The 25,336-nt window shown below is 44.7% G+C and overlaps 1 protein-coding gene across 1 annotated transcript; it reads right to left on the bottom strand.

The window, feature by feature from the left end:
- Positions 1-6,829: 6,829 nt before the first annotated feature.
- On the bottom strand, positions 6,830-23,603 carry LOC100272776 (uncharacterized). Its single transcript, NM_001147229.1, has 7 exons — positions 23,257-23,603; positions 16,036-16,337; positions 15,866-15,974; positions 14,509-14,634; positions 7,928-8,163; positions 7,530-7,847; positions 6,830-7,391 (listed from the first exon to the last, which is right to left on the bottom strand). The coding sequence occupies exons 1-7, from the start codon at positions 23,386-23,388 to the stop codon at positions 7,328-7,330; spliced, it is 1,287 nt and encodes a 428-aa protein (NP_001140701.1). The 5' UTR covers positions 23,389-23,603; the 3' UTR covers positions 6,830-7,327.
- Positions 23,604-25,336: the final 1,733 nt, after the last annotated feature.

Raw genomic sequence — 25,336 nt, 5'->3', positions numbered from 1 at the left:
GAACCTCTTTTGAAGTTTAGTATAGGACCTTTAAATGTATCGGCCCGCCCCTGTTAGAATGCAGTGCAGGTATGCAACCGATGGCTCGCGCGCCAAAGCAGGGGTGCCGCACTGCTGCTCGAAGCCCTCGTGAGGCCATGCCGCGAGCTCAGGTCGTGCGTGGTAGTGGCACATGCTGTCGGTGCCACTCTCGGTTCAAGATCCGAGCTCGTCGCGCAGGGATTATAAGAATAATCGGGGTCTTTCAAGAGGGTTATTATTTATTACAGTTCACCTTTCGGAGATCGGGTCGCAATGTCCCCTCCTGCTCGCTTGGTCGGTGTCGGTCGATCCTCACATGCCCATCTGCTCAAAGCAACTCACGCTTGCCCTCTCTGCACACGATTTGTAGCATGGAAAAACTGCGCCTGCACCGCCCATCTAGTGAATGACTCAAAGTAATTGCGATCCTATCCCACAATCTGCAGAAATAATATTAATGAAGAGTCCAGCATGTTGTAAAACCAAAGATATATAAGACAGACCTGAACTATATCAACCAGCTTCTCCTTATCAGAGTCAGTCGAAGGTGGTGTCTCAAAGATCTTTGAAGAAGGCCACCCATTTTCCCCAAAGTACCTGTCAAATCCCAAGCCCCAACCAATTCAGAACCAATCGTCACATATACATATTATTGACTTCACGTGTTGTGCGGTCATCCAGAGTTCGTAAGTTAACAATCAAAGCTTGCATTTGTACAAATTAAACCGCAGATATGATTTGACATTCCATTCCCACTAACACATAAGCATGGACATCCCCAGTGCATTTTAAGCGCAAGGCACACGATCATCACAAGCAATTAACCAGTAGGTCGAGCAATTCCGTAACGGAAGAAACCAAACTTGCACACGTACCACCGCATCTTGGGCTTCCCTCCGCCGATGCGGTTATGTAGGTTGTCGTAGAAGGCCTCGTCCCAGTACAGCAGGTCGGTGGAGCCCGGCGGTCGAGCAATTCCTCCTCCATACTGTAGCTTGCATTTGTAGAAGGAGCAGCAGCAGCTGCAGGTGGTGGCGCAGCCCGGGGAGAGGAGGCAGCAGGCGCTCGCGCCCAAGCGGAGCTCCAACAAGGACCGGCACACCAAGGTCGACGGCAGGGGCCGACGGATCTGGATGCCCACGCTCTGCGCCGCGCGGATCTTCCAGCTCACGCGGGAACTCGGCCACAATGGAGGACGCGAGGACATTGAAAGGAACCGTGTGCGGGCGAGGCGGCTGTCCTCGTCTGCGGTCGCGAGGACGGCGGTGGGGCCGCGGGCGCGGGGAGGGGAATCGCTGGCGGGGGCATGCGTCCGCGGATCTCGCCGCCTGCGCGGTATGGAGGAGGAATCGGGATGGAGGAGGAATCGCGCGATGGCGCAGGGTGGCCGGTGTTCGCGGCGGGGATGGCGGCGGGCGGATCGTGGCAGACGAGCGGGCGGGCGGGATAGGGAAGCGGGGGCAGTCTACAGTCCTCTCTTAATAGTTAGTAAAGATTATCCATTACTGAATTGATGGGATATCTTGCCGCCTTTTTATCATCTTTTATACCAAAAGAGTACCATGCAGCTACCACTGCGGCATTGCGGGCGGGGCTCGAGCCCCCATACCACTATCGAGCCCATAGAGTTCCACTGGGAGCTTCCTTTAAAATTTTAAATGAACACAATATAATATAGAGATAGTTTCTATATTGTACCTAGGAGCCTGGAAATCAAGTGCTCACCACTGCGACATCACCTCTCACTATCATACTTGCTAAAAGGAACTGGTTGGACTCATGACTGCATGACTACATCTGAAAAATAAAGGGAAAAGATGGAGCTAAAAAGGATCGGTTGGACTCAGTTCACACAAGTTCATTGCAACAGCAACAGATACACTGTGACACCTCGTCCACTCCTAGACTGGCAATGCTTACTCCTGACAGCCCTCTAAATCATATATCATCCCCACAGACCAACATGAATCTTTTGTGCGCACTTTGTCATCACTCGTGCACACCCGAGAAAACTTATCGGTCGGTCAGCCATCACAAATTGGTCCAAGCCAAGCACGCTTAACTCGAAGGTTCTTTCGAGATAGGCTTTCAAAAAAAGATGCACCTTATTGATATGATTACTTTATTAATTCTATTAGCCTTGGGCTAGGATATCACCATCCCCAAGGTCAGGACATCACATACACACAACATGCATAGTTCATTACAAAAGCGCAAACAACATAGTCATACAAAAGCACAAACAATATAGTTCAAATGACATAAAAATATTCAATGCAACACATGCTTCAAGGTATCAAGTCGCCGCAACATCTTCATCCAAGTCCAATGCATTCATAGCTTCACTTATGGTTTTAATGTCAGTCTCTAAATCTAAAATTTTAGAGAACATATTAGTAAGCATCATCATCAAGTCACATATACATAAATAAACAAATAGAAATGAACAACAACTCATGTATAATGAAATCAAACCTTTCTCCAAAGCGATCTTCCAATCCTTGGTACAAACCAAGGCCTCAATAATTTCAGGTTTTAAGTTTTGAACGAAAGGCATCAACAATACGTCCACTAGAGTTAAATGACGACTCTAAAGCAACAATAAAAACTTGCATAGATAACACATCACGAGCAAGTGTTGGAAGGATAGGAAGATCTGTCACTTGCCCCCTCCACCAAGATAGGATATCAAATGGACTAATGGAGCATCGCCTTCATTGACTTTCACCAAACCCTCACTCATATACACATCCAATTCTGAAACCTTCTTCACATTGTTTGTTGTTGCATACAACTCATGAAGATCAACCTGATCCTCATCATCCATGAAAGAATCATTTTAGTGTGGAACAAGTTCACTCTCCTTGGATGTAGAAGCCATATTGGTTGTTTTTGCAAATAACTCATTGATGACATTAATGAAAGACAACTTCTCTAGATCAACTGCAACCTTGTTTGGCACAACATTATCCAAAGAAAGAGCAAACATTTTCTTATCTAGGTTCCAATTTAACACATTTGCAAAAAATAGTCAATTTTATCCCTCCATGGCTACTTTCTACATGCATAAAATTGATGATCCTTTTTTTGCATGTTCCAAGAAGATAATCCAATGTGCTCGACACATAAGTATGACTTCTTTTGTATAGATGTCCATGTATCCATAGTAAATCTAACATATAATGTCACTTTTTTAATTATACATACAATAAATTCTTTTTCTCCTTATAAAGTTCCATGATCTCTTTATGAACAGTGATATGAGACTTATGTTGGGCAATAGTGAATGAATATTCATGCATGATGATGGTACAATATAAAAGTCTCACACTAGCATTCTCATCATATTTATATGTTGCTATGTCAGTCCCACTCTGACTTAGTACTTGTCAACATGTCGATGAAGCAACACTGCCAAGATGAATAATATGGAGCAATATTCCAGAAGATGGAATCATTTCTCTGCTTCTAGATGATCTAGACCACTAAGGCCAAGATATCCATGAAGAAACTGTGACCGAATGCACCCTTAGCAGCCTCAATCATTGAGAAGAAATCTAGATCAAGATTCCACTGAATTCCCACATAATTCTAGCATTCTGAGCTGAAGGGGCAGTCAAACAAAAGGGAGCATGTTGTCTCTTTGCAGTTTAGGTCACAGAGAATGCAATTGATGTGACTGCCAGTAGTCAGGAAGCCTTTCTTCTAAGGAGATTTTTTGAGTTAATTATGTCTCTAAAAACTATCCAGACAAACATTTTAATTTTCTTACAAACTTTGGACTGTCATATCCAATTGAAAGCTTATGGTGGTTGGATTGATTTGAAAGCTAAATTATAGAACTTGGAGGAACTGAAATTGACATTACCCCAAGGATAAATCCAACTGTCTTTGGCATCCGTAGAATTTTGCAGATGGCCAACAATCTCATAGAACACTTGATATTCTTGCATGGACTGAGGAGAGAGAGAACTATGAAAACTATCTTCCGCATTCGTATTGTTTAGAAATTCCTGAAGAGAACATTCTTTTTTATAGCAAACGAGAAGACGCAGGGGAAGAAGTGTTTGGGGAGGTGTTGTTCCAAACATCCTGCCATGGAAGGATGGTCCTTCCATTCCCAACCCGAGGCATAGCATGACCTCTAAAATAGTCTACCAATCTAAAAACATCTTTCCACAAAAAGGAGCCTTTCTCAGGGGAGCCATGAGGAACCTGACCTGAAGCATAGTATGCACTCCAAACAAGATTCACCCAAGGGATATCTTGCTTGTCATAGAATTTATTCAGGAATTTCAACATAAGAGTTGTATTCTGAATTTTCAGGGTAAGAACTCCAAGACCACATTTATTCTTAGGACATGTCACATTGTCCCAAGCAATGAGGGGATTTCTATGTGCAATCTCATTACTACCTTTCTAGAGACAGTCTCTTCTCACACTGTTAATGGCGTCAATAACTGTTACTGGCAGCTTCAAGGTACACATTGAAAAGATAAGCATTGCTGAGAAAGTTGAGTTGACCATTTTAAGCCTCCTGACCATTGATAGCCAGGTGTTGGTGGTGTTCAATCGTATTTCAATTTTGCTGATGAGAGGAAGATAGTCCTTGATTTTTGGCTTTGTGAGTCCCATCACCCATATAGGTGAATAGAAAAGTGCCAATTTAACATCCAAATATTGCTACCAATTGGGCAGTTTTGGTGGTATCCAGGTTGGTCGACAGGAGGCAAGATTCGTGGAAGTTGATTTTAAGCCCGGTTGATAATGAGAACGAGTGAAGAATTCCTTTTAAACAAAACAGATCCCTCTGTGAGGCCTTCATGATGATGAGAGTGTCATTTGCATATTGGATGACTCGGAAATCCGACAAGCTGTTATTATCAAGAGGTGGATAGAAGATACTCAGATTTTGCAGCTTTATTGATGATACATTGAAGGAGATCCACAACTATGACAAAAGAAGAGGAGAGAGAGGGTCCCCCTACCAGACCCCTCTTCTACTCAGGAAGGTTTTGCTAGGGACACCATTCAATAGCACAGCCGATGCACCAGAGGAATGAATAGACTCAATCCAAAGGATCCATCTGTCATGGAAGCCAAGATGCATATGCATTGCCATAATAGCATCGTGCTCAATTGTGTTAAAAGCCTTAGCAAAGTCAAGCTTCAGAATCACCAATTCCTTTTTTGACTGATGACATTGGTGGATATATTCATAGGACCAGGCCAAATAATCTTGAATAGATCTATTTTTATGAACATGTATTGGTTTTTGTGAATAAGGCTCTGCATCCTTGGCTGCAGTCAATTGGCAAGAAATTTGGTGATCAACTTGATGGCTATACTTAACACGGAAATAGGTCTGAAATCATTAACCTTGACCGGATTATTCACCTTGGGGATCAAGGTGATGAAAGAGGTGTTGAGGCCTTCAAGATTAATTGAGTTATCAAAGAAGTCCCTATCGGTGCTAGTTTCTGTTGTTTCACAACATGATGGTCATTCACATAATGGATTTCTTCTTTCTTAGACCAACTTGCCGTTGGGCGATGTCATGCTCACCACTAGCAATAGAGGCATTAGCAGCATGGTCCTCTGCTCTCTGGTCATTATTACCGACATCAACACCACCCTCAAATGGAGCTTCCATTTCATCATCATTTGAACCATCCTCCATCTCAATGATGTGATGCTTCCTAAATTCCATTTACAATAGTATATACAACCATGAACAAATGAAAGAGATGTTAGCTCACAAATTCAGAAGTGTTCCAAATTCTAATCTTATGTTTGTCGTACTTGTAATCATGTAGCCCACGGCCTCACTGATTGCGAGAGGGTCAAATTTGTGTCAGTGCAGTGTGTTCGACAATATTCCAAGTTGTGTGCTTGATTGCCAACGATACCACTGGGGCAGGAATAAGCTCGAGGCTCGCGAGATTGGAGCAAATCGGCTCGAAGTGGCTCGTGAGCCTGACTTTTGGGCTCGTCGGTGAAGCAAGTCGAGTCGAGCCGTTCTGGCTCGCGAGCTACGCCAACGGTGCTGACTTAATCAATTTGTAGAATTATAATGGATTATTGGTTAATTTCTTAGTCTTTAATGATGGATATATACAATTCAAATTTTAAATTGCTCATAATATTAAATAATAGCTATATATTTTATATTTAAATACTACTTTCTCTGTCCCAATTTTTAATTCGTTTGACTTTTTGTGTCAAGTTTGACCGGGTCGTCTTATTCAAAAAAATTTACGAAAAATGTAAAATTCAAATTCATACTTAATGTATGTTATAGAGTAGACGATATCATAGTAAAAACCAACAATAATTATGATTTTTTTAATAAGACGAGCCGATCAAATTTGGGATAAAAAGGTCAAACGAATTATAAATTGGAACGGAAAAAATATTAATCTTTTATATATTGTAATTATATTTACCAAGGTGTATCTCACATTGGAACGGAAAAAATATTAATCTTATATATATTGTAATTATATTTACCAAGGTGTATCTCACGCTGGCTCGCTAACTTCGAGCTAAGCCGAGCCAAGCTCGATCATCTACTAAGCTGCACCGAGCCGAGCTTATTACCAGCCCTATGCCTCCATCATGGCAGTATTGAGTAATGGAGTTTTTCCATTTCAGCTCTGTTCGCTTCTTCTGAATTCCACCTCGGAATAGTTCGAGTGATCAAAACTTATACACAAATTACCCACGAAATTTGGCCTCATTCTAGACCACGGTTCCAAAGCAACGGGCCCTCAGAAGGAAAAGGAAGGGCACATTGTGAACGGAGACGAAATCAAGACCACTTTTCCCCCCTTTTTCGCCATGCATTGTTTAATCATCTCAAAAGAAATGTCAGATGATATAAGTTGTACAATAAGAATCACTGCCTAAGGTGTCTGACTGAAAACATGCTCAAAGCTCTGTCCATACAAGAACGGGAATTGACAGTACGGAAAATAGAGAATCAGTAGATAGATCAGATGCTTCAGCACAATCTTGGCAAAACACGTACAAACACGCATGGAGCAAGCTTTTCCATCCTCCAATTCCCCATAACACTCTCCACTCATGAATATCCCATTGAGTCTACTGTTTTCAAGAGCCTGCCTTACGGAATTGGTTAGCTGTAATACCCTATGTGACTCGGGATAAATTAGAATAATCTCTCTTCAGTTTTCCTCTTCGTGAGGCGATGACGGTAACATCTCAGTTGATTGTGTCAGAATCTTATTTTAAAAATCAACATCCCCAATAAGAAAAGAATGGTGCATGTAAACATGTGTTCCTTCTACTCCGCGTATCCAAACTCTGGATCCATATCAAGTTTCCGTTTTAAACGAGACTTGTCCGCACTGCAAAACAGGAGGTTGACATGTTCAATTATTTCCCACAACAGGAGAGCTAAGTACACCAACAAGGCACTATGTTTTTTACCTGTTCTGTTCATATAAATAGTACAAGCTTTACTCAGCAAGGCTAGTGCTGTTTACCTGTTCAATGTTGGCCTAGGTGCAGGTCGTGTGCCAAACACAGCCCCAACATCAACTGACATTGGAATTCTAGAACTCTGACTGGGCATGTCATCGGTGTGCCTCATCCCAGAAGGATGTTCGTCCACTTTATCTGTCCTGTGCATACCTTCCATCCCTTCATGCGCTGTCACCCTACGTAACTTTCTTGGCGGGGAGAGCACCATAGGGCCATCCTGCAGGTTGAGATCAGGAATCTTGTTATTCCCTTGATCTCCTTTCCGACGTGGCCTTGGAAGCTGCGATGGTCTTGTTGGTGCAGGTAACGATGAAAAGTACCTTAAAACAAAACATAAACATTTGTCATCCATACAAGGAAGAGAACGTAACAGAGTTTCCAATCAGTCACATTGTTGCACCTGTGTTCTAGAGCCTGCTGAGCACTGATTCTTGCTTTTGGATCATAGGTAAGCATTTTTGACAGAAGATCCAAAGCATCATCGCTGGCCATTGGAAACAACGTACGTAGTGGAGGTGCAGCAACATATTGGTATTCAACATAATCAGGAAGATAAACCATGTCAGGCCATTGAGAAGATTTTGGGGTCCCAAGTGCTGCGAAAATCTTCCCAAGTTGATCAATGTCACTAGAACCCTGCAAAATAACACTTTTTGTGAATCAGGCGTCCTTAATGAAGCCGCGTAGCTACAATAATGGATTTGCCACCCACTGACTACAATAGTGTTTCCTAATCCCAATATCTAAGTACACGGTACACCATTCAACAAGAAAACCCAAATGATGGTTCTTTGTAGTGCAACTCTACAGTTTAGCAAAAAATTAACTGCTGCGCATCAGTAATGCTTGCCTACCGATTTTGTTTTCAATTCAATCAGTTAAATCATTGTTCAATTTTAATTTCTTGATGCAAGAATAAAGAGAAACAAAAGCCTATAAACCAAACCCAGGAGTGCAACTCGATTGGTGAGACCGTGAGAGGCATGCTTCATGCCCATACTTGAGGTCGCTGGTTCTATTAACCTCCTGAACATAAAATATAATGTTTCCATTTTCAAATGTGAGAACCATGTCAGCTAAACGAATTTGAGAAAAACACCACCTTAAGCAGGGATCAAACCAGGACAAGGTGAGAAGAACTGTCATATTATGTTGTTTATTTATATTCTACAGTATTATTGAATTCAAACAGAAGTGAAAAGTTTTGCCAGTTTAATCCTTTTCTAGGACCACCCAGAAAATGCCATTACTGTCAATTTCTAAGGAAATCGTCTACACTTTCTATGTCATGCCTAATGTAATGATGTAACACGCCCCCCTCTTTTTGCAAATCAATTAGTGTCTAGTGGCATTCGTGCAAAAAATATTGCAAAAGATCTGATATGCCAACGTGCTCCGGGAAAAGCCATTAATAAGAATAAGTATCCTTAATCAGTCAAGTGGTAGCATAACTCAAAACATTTATTGGTCTTTTACATATTCTATATAAGGAAGTTTTAGGTTATGATGTTTATAGTTACTAGAAACACGTCCACTGGAAATGTGACAGTAACAATTTCAATCTGCTGCAAATTTGCACCCAAAAAGCAGCATGAAGTGACAAGTTCACATGGACGGTGCAATAAGCTTACTTATACAGGTAAAAAAATCATTCCAGATGATATCAACATAAAATTTATGAATGGCTGTGTGACCAGGACAGATTAATATAATGCATAGTATATATATCTATACATAAGTCCTGGAGATGCACAGGACGACTAGATGGGCGATTAGAGGTGACCATGACCAACTAATCGTCCAGGTCGTCGCCCTAATCGCGACTAATCACATGGTCGTCCAGTGAATTCGACTAGAAGACTTGAAACCATTGGTTTCAAGAAGATCACCTGCATCGTCCCCAAGTACACATAGATCCCTTTGGCGATGGAGACGCTCCTAGACTTCACGTTAATGATCAAGGAGGTGACGATGAGGCTCAAGGCTGTCGATGACCGCGAAGAACCGTCATCGGCTGATCCTATCACCATCGGTGGCAAGCTCCTCTTCACCAAGGAACTGTAGCTCACCCGACAGAAGCAGCGAAAAGAGGGGGGGGGGGGGCTTAGGCTCATCAAACAGTCGTTGACATCACAGTGCAAGAAAGCTCCCCGCATGTGCAGGCACGGATGGCGATGCTGCACCAAGGACCTAAGGGCAACCCGAGACAATGCCTGCCTCAACTACGGCAAGACAGACCACTGGGCCAAGGATTGCCTGCAGCCCAAGTGTGGTGGCGCAAACCACATGGCCCAGGCGGACGAGGATGACAAACCTGTGTTTTTTTAGTCCATGTAAGTTGGAGCTGCGACCAAGAGCATAGGGGAAAACTCAAACTTTCCCCATTCCTCGTCAGTCACCGCTCTCTTCCACCTCAAAGTCGTGTGTCCACATTCCCTCAACAGCGACAAGATCAAGGGATGGTACCTCAACAGCAGCACCGCTCACCACATGATCGAGCGATGGGACCACTTCTCCAACCTAGATCAGAGCATCTGCAACTCCGTCGAGTTCGATGACATGTCTGCTGTCGAGGTCCCAGGTGTCGGCTCCGTCATCTTTGTGGCCAAGACCGACTAGCACAGGCTCCTCAGTGGCATCTACTACATCCTCACGCTAAGGAACTCCATCAACAACCTTGGGCAGCTTGATGAAAACGGTTCATAGGTGGCCGCGACTAGGACCACCGTTGTCATCTCTTCGCTAAGGTCAACCATGGGAGGAATCGACTATATGTGCTACATGTGGAAGTGACTCAGGACCTCTGCCTTGCCGCTCGCCGATACGAGGCCTTACACTGGCTCGAGTGCTTTGGGCACCTCCATTTGAGGCCCTAAAGAAGCTCTAAGTCGAGGAGACGGTGCGGTGCATGCTACGCGTTGACCATATGGAGCAGCTCTGAGACATTTGCATGATGATGAAGCTAAAGTGACTCCCCTCCCAATGCCAAGCAAGCTATCAATACCAGAAGGCAGAAGCAGCTCGAGCTTGTGCATCGTGACCTATGCAGTACCCATCATGCCGACAACCCCTTGCGATCAGCGCTTCTACCTCCTGAACAACAACGCATCACACTACTTGTGGGTGGTGCTCCACATGACAAAGGTTGTCGTTGCGAACGCCATCAAGCGAATTCAAGCCATTGTGGAAGAGAGGTTGCAAGCTCCGAGTTCTACACATAGACAACACCAACGAGTTCACTGCGGTCGAATTCACCGAGTATTGCGCCAACGAGGGAATCCAACGCCGCTAGTCCACATCGTACACGCCACAACAAAATAGCATCGTCAAGCGCAAGTACCAGACCATGGTGGCAATGATTTGCATGCTTCTCAAGCAAAAGGACATGCCGACAGTCTTATGGGGAGGCGGTGATAAATTGATAACCTATCCATCTTCTCAACCGCTCACTAATCAAGAGCCTCAATAGCAAAACACCACACGAGGGGGCCCGTCACGGGAGCAAGCCGACGATGAGCCACCTCTACAAATTCGGTTGCTTGGCATACAAAGGAGCTCAACCATGTTGGGAAGCTCGATGACTGAAGCACATCAAAGGTCTTCATCTGCTGAACATACGGCATCAAAGCATATCGTATCCTCGACCCTGCGACACAGTGTGTGTGCACGGTGCACGACGTCATGTGCAATGGATGTCGGAGCTAGGCTTGAACAAAGGAGGGTGGTGGCAGCATGAAGGTGGTGCCTGACAACTTTCACGTCGACTACATCCACCTAAGGGAATTTGTGGGAGTAAGTAGGTTGACTCTATCACCGAGACCGACTCACTCAGCACTAGGGATGCCAATGTTGCCAACCATGTCGCACACACACGTCATGCCAGCCACGCCCATCGGCTTATCGTTATCGACTTCGACCAACAGCGAGAGACAAAGAGTCACACTCATATTCTGGAGCATAATGATGATCACATCAATGGCATCCACGACAACACACCCTATGCTACCATTTTGTCAATGACATCCTCAGTGATAAACTGGCGCCAGGATGCGTACACCCAAGGGCAAACCGAGGGGGGGGGTAAAGTGAGCCATGGCCCCCCTCAATTTTGCTACCTCTTATATATCTAAAAGTTCACTTAGTGTTAGTATAGAAAAAAAATAAAGTTTTAGGTGGGTTTAAGTTTTTCTGCCTGCATAAGTATAAGGTTTCAATGGTAGAATGAGATGGTATTGGATTGGTGTTAGGTTGTGTTAAGCTAGTATTAGGCTGGGCCGCTAGGGCATAACACGTAGGGTTATTGGAATTTTAGAACACGACCATTAACCCACAGAATCGACCCGGGATCATCGACCCATTAGACTCAGCATATCAAATTCATAATTCACGTCCCATAGATGTATACCTCCCTTTACCATATTTTTAAAGTGTCGACCCGCGACCCTGTTCCTCGATCCAGGAACATTTTGAATATGGTAGTCCCATTCTTCTCGACACAGCCTGAGCCAGTCAACTCTAATGTATCGTTCCTTATGTCGCCTGTCGCCGCCCCTTCCTAACGCGCGACACCGCCCAACCCCACTCCCTTCCGGTGATCTCGCTCATCGTCATCGTGACACCAGCTCGCCGGACAGACCCGATCTTGCTCGTCGCGATGATGTGACTCGTCCTTGGAGGTCGGCGAGCTTGTCAAACCAGCAAGCTCTGGCTCTTAACTGGAGACACCCCTAACTACACCCCTTTCTCGGCACTCCTACCTTTGAGGAGATCGATATTCGACAAGGTACACATGATTTTGATTAGGTTAGTAAGAACTTAGCAGTATGTTTGCTTCTTTGTTCATTTATTTTTTTCTTTGAACTTGTGTCGTGTAATGAAATGAAACTTGAATTCAATGCAACACTAGTTTTTTACAGTATTTTGCTTGATTTTGTCAAGCGGTTTTTTGGCCCCCATGAATTCTCGTCCTGCGTCCGCCACTGCGTACACCATGAATCTAGGGCGGAGCTATACCTACAGCATGATGGCAAGTCATGCTCTTCAGCCGAGGCAAAAGGTGGCATGGCCTAGCATGTCGCAATGCAACAGAAGATGGGCGCCATCAAGAAGAAATGCACCTTGGACCTTGATGATCTCCTGGGCAGCTACCGCTCGATCACCTTGAAGTGGGTCTTGAAGGTCAATATTCAAGAAGAATGAGGCTAGGAGTGATGGTCAAACACAAGGCAAGGCAACTGGCGCGTGACTCGACTTCATCCAGCATGAGGGAATCGATTATGACAACACATTTACGCTTGTCGTACACATGGAGTCCGACCGCGTTCTCCTCACACTGGCAGCATAGGAGGGCTAATGCGTCCATCACATGGATGTGAAGTCCGCCTTTCTCAAGGATGACCTAAACTCCTAAAGGAGTAGGTCTACGTGTGTAGGTCTACGTGTGCCAGACCTCGGGTTTGCTGTCGTCGGCCAAGAAGGCAAGGACCTGTGCTAGGGTTGTGCGCCTTGAACGCTAAGTTGGATGCCACGCTCAAGGAGATGGGGTTCCAGCAGAGCACACACGAGGGTTGTCATATAGTAGCGGGGTAGTAACCACTCTGTCCTACTTGTTGACATCTACGTTGATGACTTAGTGATTAACATCGTTGATGAAGGTGAAGTGGAAGCATTCAAGGAGAAGTGAAAACCACCTTCTAGATAGCAATCCAAGCCCTCTCTGCTTCTACCTTGGCATCGAGTTGCACTAGGACAACATCGACATCTCTCGGTCAGACCACCTACACCAAGCGCATCATCGAGCTAGGTAGACTGGTCGACTGCAACCCAGACCACACTCCGATTGAGAAGCGACTAAAGCTGACCTATATCAGCACAAGGCACAGCTGAGGTGGACGCCACACAATCCCATTTTCTCTGGACCTTTCCTCTACGGTTTAAGTCCGACACCTTTCACACCCTCACCCATTTCTTCGCCTGGGTCTCCACCCAGTTCCGTCGCTCGGACCGTGCCCTTCAACGTGATAATGGCCACGAGTTCGACAACAACGCCTCTCGCTCCTTCCTCACCCACGGCGTCCAATTGCGTCTCTCGTGCCCATACACCTCCCCCCAGAACGGCTGGGCCGAACGCATCATTCGCACCACCACCAACATGATTCGTTGTCTTCTCTTTCAGGCGTCTCTCCCTGCTAGCTACAGGGCAGAGGCCCTAAACACTGCCACTCATCTCCTCAACCGCCTCCCCTCGAAGGTGGTGAGCCACCCCACTCCCCACTTTTCCCTATACGGCATAGCCCCCTCCTACGACCACCTCCATGTGTTCGGTTGCGCCTGCTATCCCAACACTTCCGCCACTGCTCCCCAGAAGCTATCTCACTGTTCCACTCGTTGTGTCTTCCTCGGCTACTCCCCTAAGGCGGAATAGCGATGAGAAGAGAAGTGGAAGACCGAAGTTAACACGAGAAGAGGCACTAAAAGGGTATTTGAAAGGATGGGATATACTCAAGGATTTAGCCTTGAATATGAGTGCATGGAAAACAGCTATGCATGTGCCTGAAACTTGACTTGTGGGTTCTATTGGGTTTTTAACTCTAGCATGCCCCAACTTGCTTAGGATAAAAGGCTTTGTTGTTATTGTTGTTGTTGTTGTGGTGGTGGTGGTGGTAAGAGTTTTTATCGTCACAAAGGCAACTACAGTGATCTACTTAATATAATTATTTAGAAGTTCAAAAGCAGGCTGGTTGCAGCATCAGTCCTCTCACCTAACTAGGAATAGACAGTTTTCCATATCAAAAAGTAGTCTGGTCCAGTGGTCCTGCTGCAAAAATTACAGTTGACGTACAAATCTAGTGGACACATGTAGTTAGTGCATTATCAATCAACAACTGACTTAGATATGGATATTAACTTCTGAGCATTCGAACATTTCTTAGTCTTAAATGAAAGAGTGAATTCCATTGAAAAAATTAAGAGGTTCTTAACCTGGAGAAAGGCTCTGCGAGTAAGCAGTTCAGCAAAAATACATCCAGCGGCCCAAATATCCACCCCAGATCCGTACTGCTTCGAGCCAAATAATAATTCTGGTGCCCGGTACCAACGTGCAAAGACCTACATGTAAAAACAGTTAAAATTCACATGCCTGCCACCACCAAGACAAAATAAATCTAGTCTAGTTGATAAAAAAAATAAAAAACAAGGAAAACACTAAATAACTGCTCAACACAGAGAACTACAGCTAGCCTTTGATCGCATAACATGTGTTACTAAATAGGAACTATGATTAGAAGAACTTCCAGGTCTATAATGCTAAGATGAAAACCAGCCATATGTAAAAAAATGATATCCTTCAAAAATGAATAATACATTAGCATCTTCCCTAATCAGAAAAGTTGACTAGCTGGAAGCATACTTCCCAAATAAAAGAACAGATTTTTTTTTCTAATCGTGTCATGCAACGAAAACAGCAATCTAAAAGCTGATATATGAAGTAGGATATCCGTTGGGATATCCTGCAGATTCACTAAGGCTCCATTTGGATCCTTGGAATTGAAATCCATTCTAATAATCATAATTTAGGCACAGATCAATTAAGCTAATATGGTTGTATACGGAATATATCTGTATACTATTGTTGGCCATATGAGGGAGATACTTATATGTTGCATTTGTGTTATAGGCGAGCGAGCCAAAGAACATGCTATAAATTGCATGATGATTAGCATGCTAATCTATAAAATCAATTTCCATCTCCCACCCTATGAATTTAAGATAGACTTATATCCAAACTACGGAAAGTTGTGGAATGTCAAATTCCAAGCCAAATAGCCTTGGTCATTAAGTAGGTTCCAATTCCCCCAAAATGAAAGGATCTGAATGGCCCCTAAGATCTTCCTCATGTAAATGGTATTGTTTTGCACAAGATTAAGCATTTTCACTAGTTATATTAAGAAAGTCAGCAGTTGCAAAGATACTTTGGTGGCTTAATATATTGCATCATTTATGTCAGCAAACAATTGCTAGAAAAAGGGTTATAATAAAGCTCCAAAATAGATAACACTAAAAAAGTAAAAAAGAACTAAAATAAATTTACTAACTGACACAGTTCCCATTATCACTGCTCTTGCAAGGCAATTAAATGAGTCAATAAATTTCAGCATGCACTCGTCATGGTTTTCCTTGGTAAAAGAAAAAAAATCCATTTATCTAAATATCCAGATGACTAGAATACACTGCCTTAGAAATATAATGATAAAATAAGGTGAATCTTGCTTCTGCAACTGGATTCTAAGTTCAGGAAACGATTAACTAGATGCTCATATACATAAGTCTATAAAAATACCTGGTGAGTGAAGTTCCTTCCTGGACTCCCGAACACACGGGCCAGACCGAAGTCAGCAAGCTTGAGCTGCCCATCGGCACCAATGAGTAAATTATTTGGTTTCATATCCCTGCAACAAAGCTTATCAAACGCTGTTCTCATTTGAATGAGATTAGCGAGATAGTAGGTACCTGTGTAGCACCCATTTCTTATGGCAGAACGCTAGACCTTTTAACATCATCTGGACATATGATTTTGTGTCAGCTGGAGAGAGTATTATGTTCTTATCTTTTATGAGAGCTTCCAGATCGGTCTCCATAAACTCAAACACAAGGTGCAAATTTTCCTTGTAAGGGAAACAATCAATCAGCTCTATAATATTAGGATCTTTCAGCTCCTTAAGTAGTTTAATTTCCCTCAACGCAGTGAAGTTGACACCTTCCTTCTTGTCCTTTCCTATCCGGATTCGCTTTACCGCGACTGTATTTCCAGTCTGAAAAGGAACAGAATCCAGCAACTCATGAACACAGCAGGTCAAACAGAATGAAAACTTTTACTCCCTCAGTTCCAAATTATAAGTCATTTTGGTTTTTCTATAACATATCTAGACACTTCTATAGACCAAAGACCTTACATACATACATACATATTTACAGTATATTACTGCCCATGATGATAAGGCCCTGGCTGTGGATCAGTTTTATTATGATCTTATTGGGAAGAGCAGGGACAGATTGTGCTCTATTAATTAATCTTGAAGCTCTGGAGAATACTGCTATTCCAGACCTCAATCTGCTAGAGCTGGATGACCTCATTTCTGAACATGAAGTGTGCAACACAATTCAAAGTCTGCCATCTGATAAAGCACCGGGGCCGGATGGGTTTACTGGCAGGTTTTATAAGGCTTGCTGGCCCATTATTAAAGAGGATATTATGGCTGCAGTTTTGGCGGTTTGGACCAGAAAATTTGAAAAAAAAAATTATAAGTTGAACTCTGCATATATCACCTTGATTCTGAAGAAAGAGGGCGCTGACCAAGTCAAAGTGGTGTCGACGTTTGGGATGCCAGACGTTTCCCCTCCCCTCCACCTGCCCTCGCCGGTGCTCGCCCTGAGCCCGGCGGCCACCTCACCAACACGGCGGCGAACCCCACCCAATCCATCCCTCTTCCTCATATGTTGCGTCCTTCCCCCACCCCCACCACCCCTACCCCTTCATCGTCCCTCCGCTCTCGTGGTTGCTCTAAATTCGAGCGCTAGGATTCCACCAACCCAGGCTTCTCAGATGAGGAGCGTTGTAGTGGTCGTCGGTCCTTCAGAGAGGTACTCCTTTTCTCCCAGGAGCCGGCGGGTTCTGCATCTTCAGCAGAAAGAACATGTAGTGCAGTGGAAAGACGTCGACGATTGCTCCGGCTCATCGAAGTCGGTCGGTCATGTCAACTGTGTTTCGAAAAGTGTGGGGCCGGTCAAACTCTAGGAACACTCAAATGCAGCTGAAGGCGATGGGTGGATCAAAGTTGTCTCCCGAAGTTCGCAAAGGCGAAGGGCTAACGCGACGACGCCTCGACTTCGCATGCCAGTATCGTCACACCTGGTTGGGTGATGCTTCAACTGCCTGGCAGTGGATCATTTCGATTTCCAGTGTCGCTGCCCTCCAAGATGCTTCTGTTGCCATGGTTTGGGTCACCATTCTTATTTATGCCCGTGCAAGAGCTCGACCTGGCCAGAACAACAACAACGTTCGGGTTCAGTGTGGAGCCGCTTATCAAGGATAGAGAAGTGCCCTGCAATACGGGATCATCCAAGAGTGTCGGTGTGGAAGTGTATCGGTGGAGGAGGCTCTATGGATTCTTCCTCGAAGCGCAGGGAGCTGGCTACAGAGGCTTCATTGGAGGATTTGTCTCAACCAGGAGCGCCAGATGTTGGAGATGATGTGGCCCAACCTCGTCGGAAGCATCCATGCAAGCGACGTCGATCGACTAGAGGTCAGGCTAAATCATCTGTGTCTGGTTCTAATGTCAGCAAGATGCCTACTCAACCAGCGCCCTCCTCTTCTTCTGGCCTTGAGCCTCTCCCTTGCATCATTGGCTGGAATTCTCACATGAGTAAGGCAGAGGAAGACCGAAGACCTACAACACGCGGTGATCCTATCTGTTGCTGCTGTTGTGGCAAGCCGTGACCAGGTCTGTCTCTGATTGGCGGAGTTGATTGCGCTGAAGCTTGACGTTCCACAAGATTCTCTGGTGATTCGCATTATTCCTCGTCCAATTTCCTGCTTTTTCTTCCAGAGCTTAGCACGGTCAAGTTCTCTCACGGTAGGTTGTGATGAAAACAAGTTCTCTCACGGTAATTTGCAAGAGATGGTCGTGCCTTATGACAGCAGCAGGAATTGAGATGCTAGAGTTGATTGAAGTAGAGTTCACAGGAATCCCTGCCCATGCCTGGGAGCTATCTACAGCTGAGCAACTGCTAAATCCCTTTGCTTGGGTATATCAAGTGCATGAAGACACTTAATCCATTGATAATCTTGCATGTTTTCGGTGTTTGGCATGGTGCTGCAATCCAAATATCATTCCTTCTTCAAGGGATTTGTGGATCGTTGAGCTGTTTCATGCTATTGAGAGCGACGACCATGGAGTTAGAACGCTGGTATAGAAGGTGGTGATCCTTTGGTCTATCACTCCCCGGTCTGGCAGCTTCGGTTCAGGCCCTCCACCACCACCACTACAGTGAGTCCGATGGCCGACGTGACAGCGCGGATGGACAAGGACCTTCACCAGCTTTTGAACAGTCTCGACTACCACCTCCACCACCGGCGAGTGGCCGTCGTTCTGCTCTGGATCGTCTTGGTCCTTTAGGTGAAAGCAATTATCACACAAAACGCAGTTTGGTTCAAGGTAATGATAAAGCATATGACTCATTATTATGGAATTCAAATCTTCCTGGGAGCCATGAAGACACAACATCACCAGCAATTAACATCTTGGGGACACCCGAGGAGTCTCTTGGTCTGTCGACAGCTGTGTTTGATGCCCAAGCCTAAATAAATGTTGGAGATACAGAAATCACTCCTAAGCCTTGGAGACACTCAAACCACTGATAATCTTGCATGTTTTCGGTGTTTGGCATGGTGCTGCAATCCAAACATCATTCCTTCTTCAAGGGATTTGTGGATCGTTGAGCTGTTTCATGCTATTGAGAGCGACGACCATGGAGTTAGAACGCTGGTATAGAAGGTGGTGATCCTTTGGTATATCAATCTCCGGTCTGGCAGCTTCGGTTCAGGCCCTCCATCACCACTACCGTGAGTCTGGTGGCTGACGTGACAGCGCGGATGGACAAGGATCTTCACCAGCTTTTGATCAGTCTGTACTACCACCTCCACCACCGGCGAGTGGCCGTCGTTCTGTTCTGGATCGTCTTGGTCCTTTAGGTGAAAGCAATGATCACACAAAACGCAGTTTGGTTCAAGGTAATGATAAGGCATATGACTCATTATTATGGAATTCAAATCTTCCTGGGAGCATGAAGACACAACATCACCAGCAATTAACATCTTGGGGACACCCGAGGAGTCTCTTGGTCTGTCGACAGCTGTGTTTGATGTCCAGGCCTCAATAAATGTTGGAGATACAGAAATTACTCCTAAAGCCTTGGAGACTGAAGACAATTTAAATTCAGCCATCTCTCCATCCTTGATGAATTTTGATTGTGTTCCTGTCAATATTGAAGGCTTGGCCCATAATTCTAATGGGCTAGCCTGTGAGATTTCACATCCCAGGGAAGCCACCCACGGAGCTAGGGATGCGCTTGTGGCGCCAATTGTGATTAAGAACATTTCTTTTAGCACAGCTGAGAAGCCAGTCAATGACGCCGCGCCCATGACTAAGGAGATGAGGATTATGAAAGTTTACTTCCAAAGGAAATACAAGGAAAATCTACCGCAGGGACAGGGAATGGTGTCCTCTGGGATTCTTCCTTTGTCTCCAGGAGGTTCGACCCTTCCTTTGGAATCTGCCGATGCCACGGGAGCAGCTTCAAAGGCGATGGATCTGCCAGAAGACGGAGTACCTCTTCCTACCCCCTCGATTCAGTATTCATCTGCGAACGTGGCAGCTGCTCCCGTGACTCCGTCTGAACTGTCTTGGACGTTGTAGCTGCGGAGGCGGTTCCATCGGATGATGAGCTCGGCGCTCGGGAACAGTTCATTAGAAAATTAACACGAAGGGTTTCAAGCATCCTGTCGGCTCCTACAGGCTCCAAACATCAACATATAGTCTCTCAGCCTGCTCCGCGACGTAGTCGACGAGTAGCGGGGGTGGGAATGGAGTTCAAGATACAAGATTGGGGAAAACGATCCACTAAGAAAGCCAAGAGAGCCTTGCAGATTATTGATGAGAATGATGGGATCAGCCGACAAGCTCTGGATGACTATGCCAAGCTTTTTAAACACCCGCTTTCCCATAGTCATGTACAGGCTCTTGCTGCTCTGTTTGGGTGGTCCATTCCAGACAATTTAGACTATGTGGATGATGTTGGAGGTGTTGGAGATGTTGTCCCAGTTGTCTTGGATTAAATAAGTTGTAATCTCTATTAGTCGTGACCCATCTGTTTGTGGATCCAGAAAAGCTGCTTATTTGGAATGTTAGAGGACTCAACTCCATGGCTCGTCAAAATTCAGTTTGTGATTTACTCAACTCATGTTGTGCAGATGTGGTTTGCCTCCAAGAGACTAAAATGATGCAGATTTATCAGTATATTCTCCTCTCTATGCTGGGGTCGGATTTCACTGGATCTCTGGTTTTTGCCTTCTCTTGGTGCTAATGGGGGTATTCTGGTGGCATAGAGGCGTCGTTTGGGGTTTCATGGAGTTTCCAAGATTGATGCATACAGTGTGACTGTGCAGTTCTGCCAGGATGTAGGGCAACCTTGGTGGTTAACGTGTGTTTATGGACCTCAAAATAATGAAGATAAGATTCTTTTTCTTCAGGAGCTGAGGGATATTAGGGCAGTTTGTCATGGTCCATGGATGATTGCGGGGGATTTTAATCTCATCCTACAGGCTGCTGATAAAAATACTCTCATATTAACCGAGCAAGCGAAAGGGCCTATAGCGTAATGGTTAAGGCTTCCGAGTAACACCTCCAAGTCCTGGGTTCGATCCCCCTTGGAGACGAATTTCTGGCTTGGTTAAAAAATCTCCTCGCTGTGCCCTGCCAACTCCCGGGTTACGTCCTACGCGCCACCCTCCGGCTGGGCCGTTGCAGAGTGGGCGGTGATGGCCTGCTAGTGATGGGGGGCAGGGTTCGGGGATTTTCTCGGCCGGGACCATGTTTCGGTCTCTTCTTAATATAATACCGGGAGGGCGGTCTTTCCCTCCTCGACCGAGTTATATTAACCGAGCAACGATGGGTCATTTCAGAAAATTGTTAGATGATCTTGCTCTCAAAGAGATCCCCCTACATGGACGCAAATATACCTGGTCTAATCAACAGAGTCAGCCGACTCTTGTTAAGTTAGATAGAGTGCTTTGTTCGATTGACTGGGAGGAGATGTTTCCTAATGCTCCATTGCAATTTGCAGCATCAGAGGATTTTGTCATTGCCCTTTTGCGTTGGGTCTCAAGAATAACAAGGTTACTAAAAGGCGTTTTCGTTTTGAGTCCTTTTGGACAAAGATTGAGGGCTTTCATGAAGTTGTGCAGATTGCATGGAGTTCGATACCTGCCAGCCATTGCCCCTATCTAACCCTTGACTTGAAATTCAAGGCGACAGGTAAGGCTTTCAGAGATGGAATGACAAGAAGGTGGGACATATTAATTCCCAGTTGGAGCTTGCTAGAGAAGTGCTTCACCAGCTTCAGATTGCCCAGGAGGGATGTCTCCTTTCTACAGCCGAGAGGTGGCTGTTGATCAGACTGAAAAAGCATTTGCTGGCTTTAGCTTCACTCAAGCGCACTATTGCCCGCCTTAGATCAAGGATTTCATGGCTAAAAGAGGGAGATGCAAACAGTAAGTTGTTTCATTCATTTGCACGTTACAGGAAGAGGAAAAATACAGTTTCTAAGATCATTGTGGGGAACCAAGTTTTGAACCTTCTAAGAGGATTTGGAAAACTTGGGCACCGCCAAAATGTCGTTTCTTCATGTGGTTGGCTGCCCTTAAGAAATGTTGGACGGCTAATAAGCTTGAAAAGCGTGGGCCTGATCACCCAAAAAGATGTCCTTTCTTTGACCAGGAAGGGGAGTCAATTGACCATCTACTTGTGGCTTGTGTCTTCTCTAGACAATGTTGGTTCCTCATGCTTAGAAAATTTACGCTCCAAGGTTGGGCACCACAACCAAACAATCAAAGTTTCATGGATTGGTGGAAAGATGTCAGTGAAACTGTTGCTGGTCCTATCACTGAAGGTCTCAATTCCCTGATTATTTTGGGAGCATGGGTGTTGTGGAATCATAGAAATAGATGTGTTTTTGACAGCCAATCTCCTAGTATAAATGCAGTTTTATCTCATGTTGGAGAGGAGCGTCGGATGTGGGAATGTTCTGGAGCCAAGAGGCTGAGCTTCTTTGCAGCTGCCCCTACCCCTGCCACACCCTAAGGTGGTTTATAGTATTAGTTTGATAGATGGATCAATTTATGTATTATGTACGTTAGATCTTGGCCGCCGTAAGGCGGTTCTCTGTATCTCGGTCTATGTAGGGCCTGTACTTTCTTATTATTACTAGTCTATGTAAGGCCTGTACTTTCTTATTATTACTAATATAATGATACGCAGCTCTCCTTCATGTTAGAGAAAAAAATGCGAGCAAAAGCTATGTATAGAAAAGCCAAACATTCTCATAATTTGGAATGGAGGGAGTACAAAATATGAGTGAGCATTAAGAACAGCTGGAAAACTAAACTGTGGCGATCCTATCATGGCCACATATACTTCACTGAGAAGTGAGAAAAGAATAAACGGTGATAACACAACATAAAAGTTAAGACCAGTAAGAACACACCCCACATCTGTTGTCACCCTTACACACCTGGAATACACAAGTCAACCAAAAAAATCAATCCCAGTATCGAACAGAACATTCACATTGTAGTGTCTACAGTGACAGTTCAATCAACGCGCAGCTGAACAAAGCAACACCAAATCACCAAATTTATTCTCATCAGAGCGGATAGCAGTAGAACTACCACAGTCAGAGTCAATCCAGAGCGAAGCTCCAACCACTCAATGACCCCAATTCACAGAGCTACGCCGTGCAAAACCCTCTAACCCCGAAAGCTAAACCCCGCAAGCATCTGTCTACGGTCGAAGCTGGATTGATCGGACTAGCCAAGCTCTAACTCTCGAGTGGTGGCCGCCCGCAGATCAGGAAGGGAGGGTTTAGGTCTTTAGGAGATCGGTGTGGTAAGGGGACCTTGGTGTCGATGGCCTTGAAGACGACTCCATACGTGCCCTCGCCGAGGACCTCGCCCTTCTGGTAGCGATCCGCCAGGAGCTTCCCTCCTGCATCGTCGTCCCCGCTGCCGCTGTTGCCGGCGCTCGCCATGGGGGCGGGTCCCCAAGCACCTCCGCCTCAACCCGAGAGGGCGGCGGCGCGTCCGAGTGGAGCGGCGCACGCTGGGTCCAGCGGGTCGGCCCGGGCGTAGGCGGAGGCGACGGCGCGGGAGAAGGGAGCGGACGGCAGCACGCCTGGGCGAGGCGGATCGGGTGCGGTGGGCGGCGCGAGCTTTGTCCGGACTTTTGCAGCACTGCCGTTCGGCGTCCGGTTCCGGGGATGAAATGATTTTGGTTTGCGTTCACGTTATTGATTCCGGCTCTCTCTCTAGGTCGATTTTTCTGTTCGCGTGTCTACGAGTAGAGTTTCGACCGTTTGACGACGTGTGGGCAGGAGTTTACTATTTTCTCTTCACTTATCTATTTATTAGATATATACTCGTGCGTTGACACGAGAGTTAAAAATCTGTATAAAACATAATATATAACGACAACGGTCACTATGATATGTAAAATCCGTATAGCAAAATATTACCTTACACTAATTTATACTCTAAGTATAGACTGAATGCTTTGGTATCTATTCACAGTCGAAGATTTCACTGGAAAACTTGATTAATCATTCACTGTCAAAATGCAACTGAGAACACAACAAAGAACCCAATTTAGAAGGACGAGAAAGAACCAAATGCACACGGTTCAGCTCATCCTTCCGAATTGAACATCCATCAAAGCTAGCATAACATGGATATATGCATTGATAAGTAGGTTAAAATAACTCAAACAATCTGGGAGATAAATAATGTACTCCTGTGAGTAGCTAACACGACATTTGGTATTAGTTTCATATCCTTACTTTTCACATATGAGCATTCATATCTGCTAGTTATAAGCAACATGTTGTAAAAGTGTTGTGGAAATGATTGAGTAAATTTGACGGTAGTTGATAGTTAGTCATCATTTTCTATATATTGTGCACAAAGAGAAGTATGCCTAAGAATCTGGGTATATCTATTAAAAAACTTGACTAACATAGAAGGGTTTTTAATTAAGAACACATCCAAAAATTTGTCTCGACAATGACTTGGACTTGAGGGGTCGGGTCTGGGCGTACATGCATACTGTCGACCAACTAAGCTACACTCAGCTTCTTCAAATTTTTATTTTAATTAAAAATACATGCAAAAATTTGCCTCGACAAGAACGCATGCAGCATGAGCGGAGGGAGCCACAGGGCCTATCTTGGGCGACTTGCATGCAGCATGAGTGGATGAGGAGGGCACCCGTAGCTTGCATAGTTGCATGCTTGCATGCAGCGTAAGTGGGAGAGCAGGTACATGCTCCGTGTGATAAGGTGAGCGGGGGCACGTCTTGGTCTACGTTACCTTCTTAATAGTTAGTAGAGACTAGGTGAGTGCCCGTACGATGTGACGGGAGTAAATTTTTTTGTATAAAACATATATGTTACATTGCAAGAAAGGGATAAAATCAATCTGCATGAGATCCATCTTTATTGAAGAAAAGGTAGTTCATCCAAGGCGCCCAACAGCATGAATGGCTCTGTTATTGTGAATATCATATATACATAGTGTCAACATAAGGCAATTTGGAATGATAACATAGACCATTAAATTGGTTTCACAAAAATAAGGGTATATAAGAAAATAAATGTTGTTATAAGTGTTAATTGCATCTCGAAGAAACTGTTGGACTAATATCTATCTGGATATATAAAAAAGTACTCACTCCGTTTCGTTTTAGTTGTCGCTGGATAGTGCAAAATTGAACTATTCAGCGACAAATAAAAAGAAACGGAGGGAGTACTAATTAACTATCAGTTATGTAACACCTTAGTTGTAACCCGTGAAACCCATTTTAGATATACACACCAGAGCCGTGTAATTATTATGCTGGTTGGACTCTAAAACAAGGCACCAGGAAATCTTGCAAAAGACCACATGCAAAACGACAAAAGTATGATGAGCATACTTGTAGCTCTT

The sequence above is a fragment of the Zea mays genome, chromosome 8, assembly GCF_902167145.1.
Source record: "Zea mays cultivar B73 chromosome 8, Zm-B73-REFERENCE-NAM-5.0, whole genome shotgun sequence".
In the NCBI taxonomy this organism is placed as follows: Eukaryota; Viridiplantae; Streptophyta; class Magnoliopsida; order Poales; family Poaceae; genus Zea; species Zea mays.
This window is presented reverse-complemented; position numbering and strand designations above follow the sequence as displayed.

Bases quoted from the DNA above. Each gene is read 5' to 3' on its own strand.
- LOC100272776 (NM_001147229.1), bottom strand. From the start codon at position 23,388: ATGGCGAGCGCCGGCAACAGCGGCAGCGGGGACGACGATGCAGGAGGG. The intron at 8,164-14,508 runs GTTAAGAACCTC...GTTATTTTGCAG, and splicing joins CTCGCAGAGCCTTTCTCCAG to GGTTCTAGTGACATTGATCA. The intron at 7,392-7,529 runs GTAAACAGCACT...CCTGTTTTGCAG, and splicing joins CCTAGGCCAACATTGAACAG to TGCGGACAAGTCTCGTTTAA.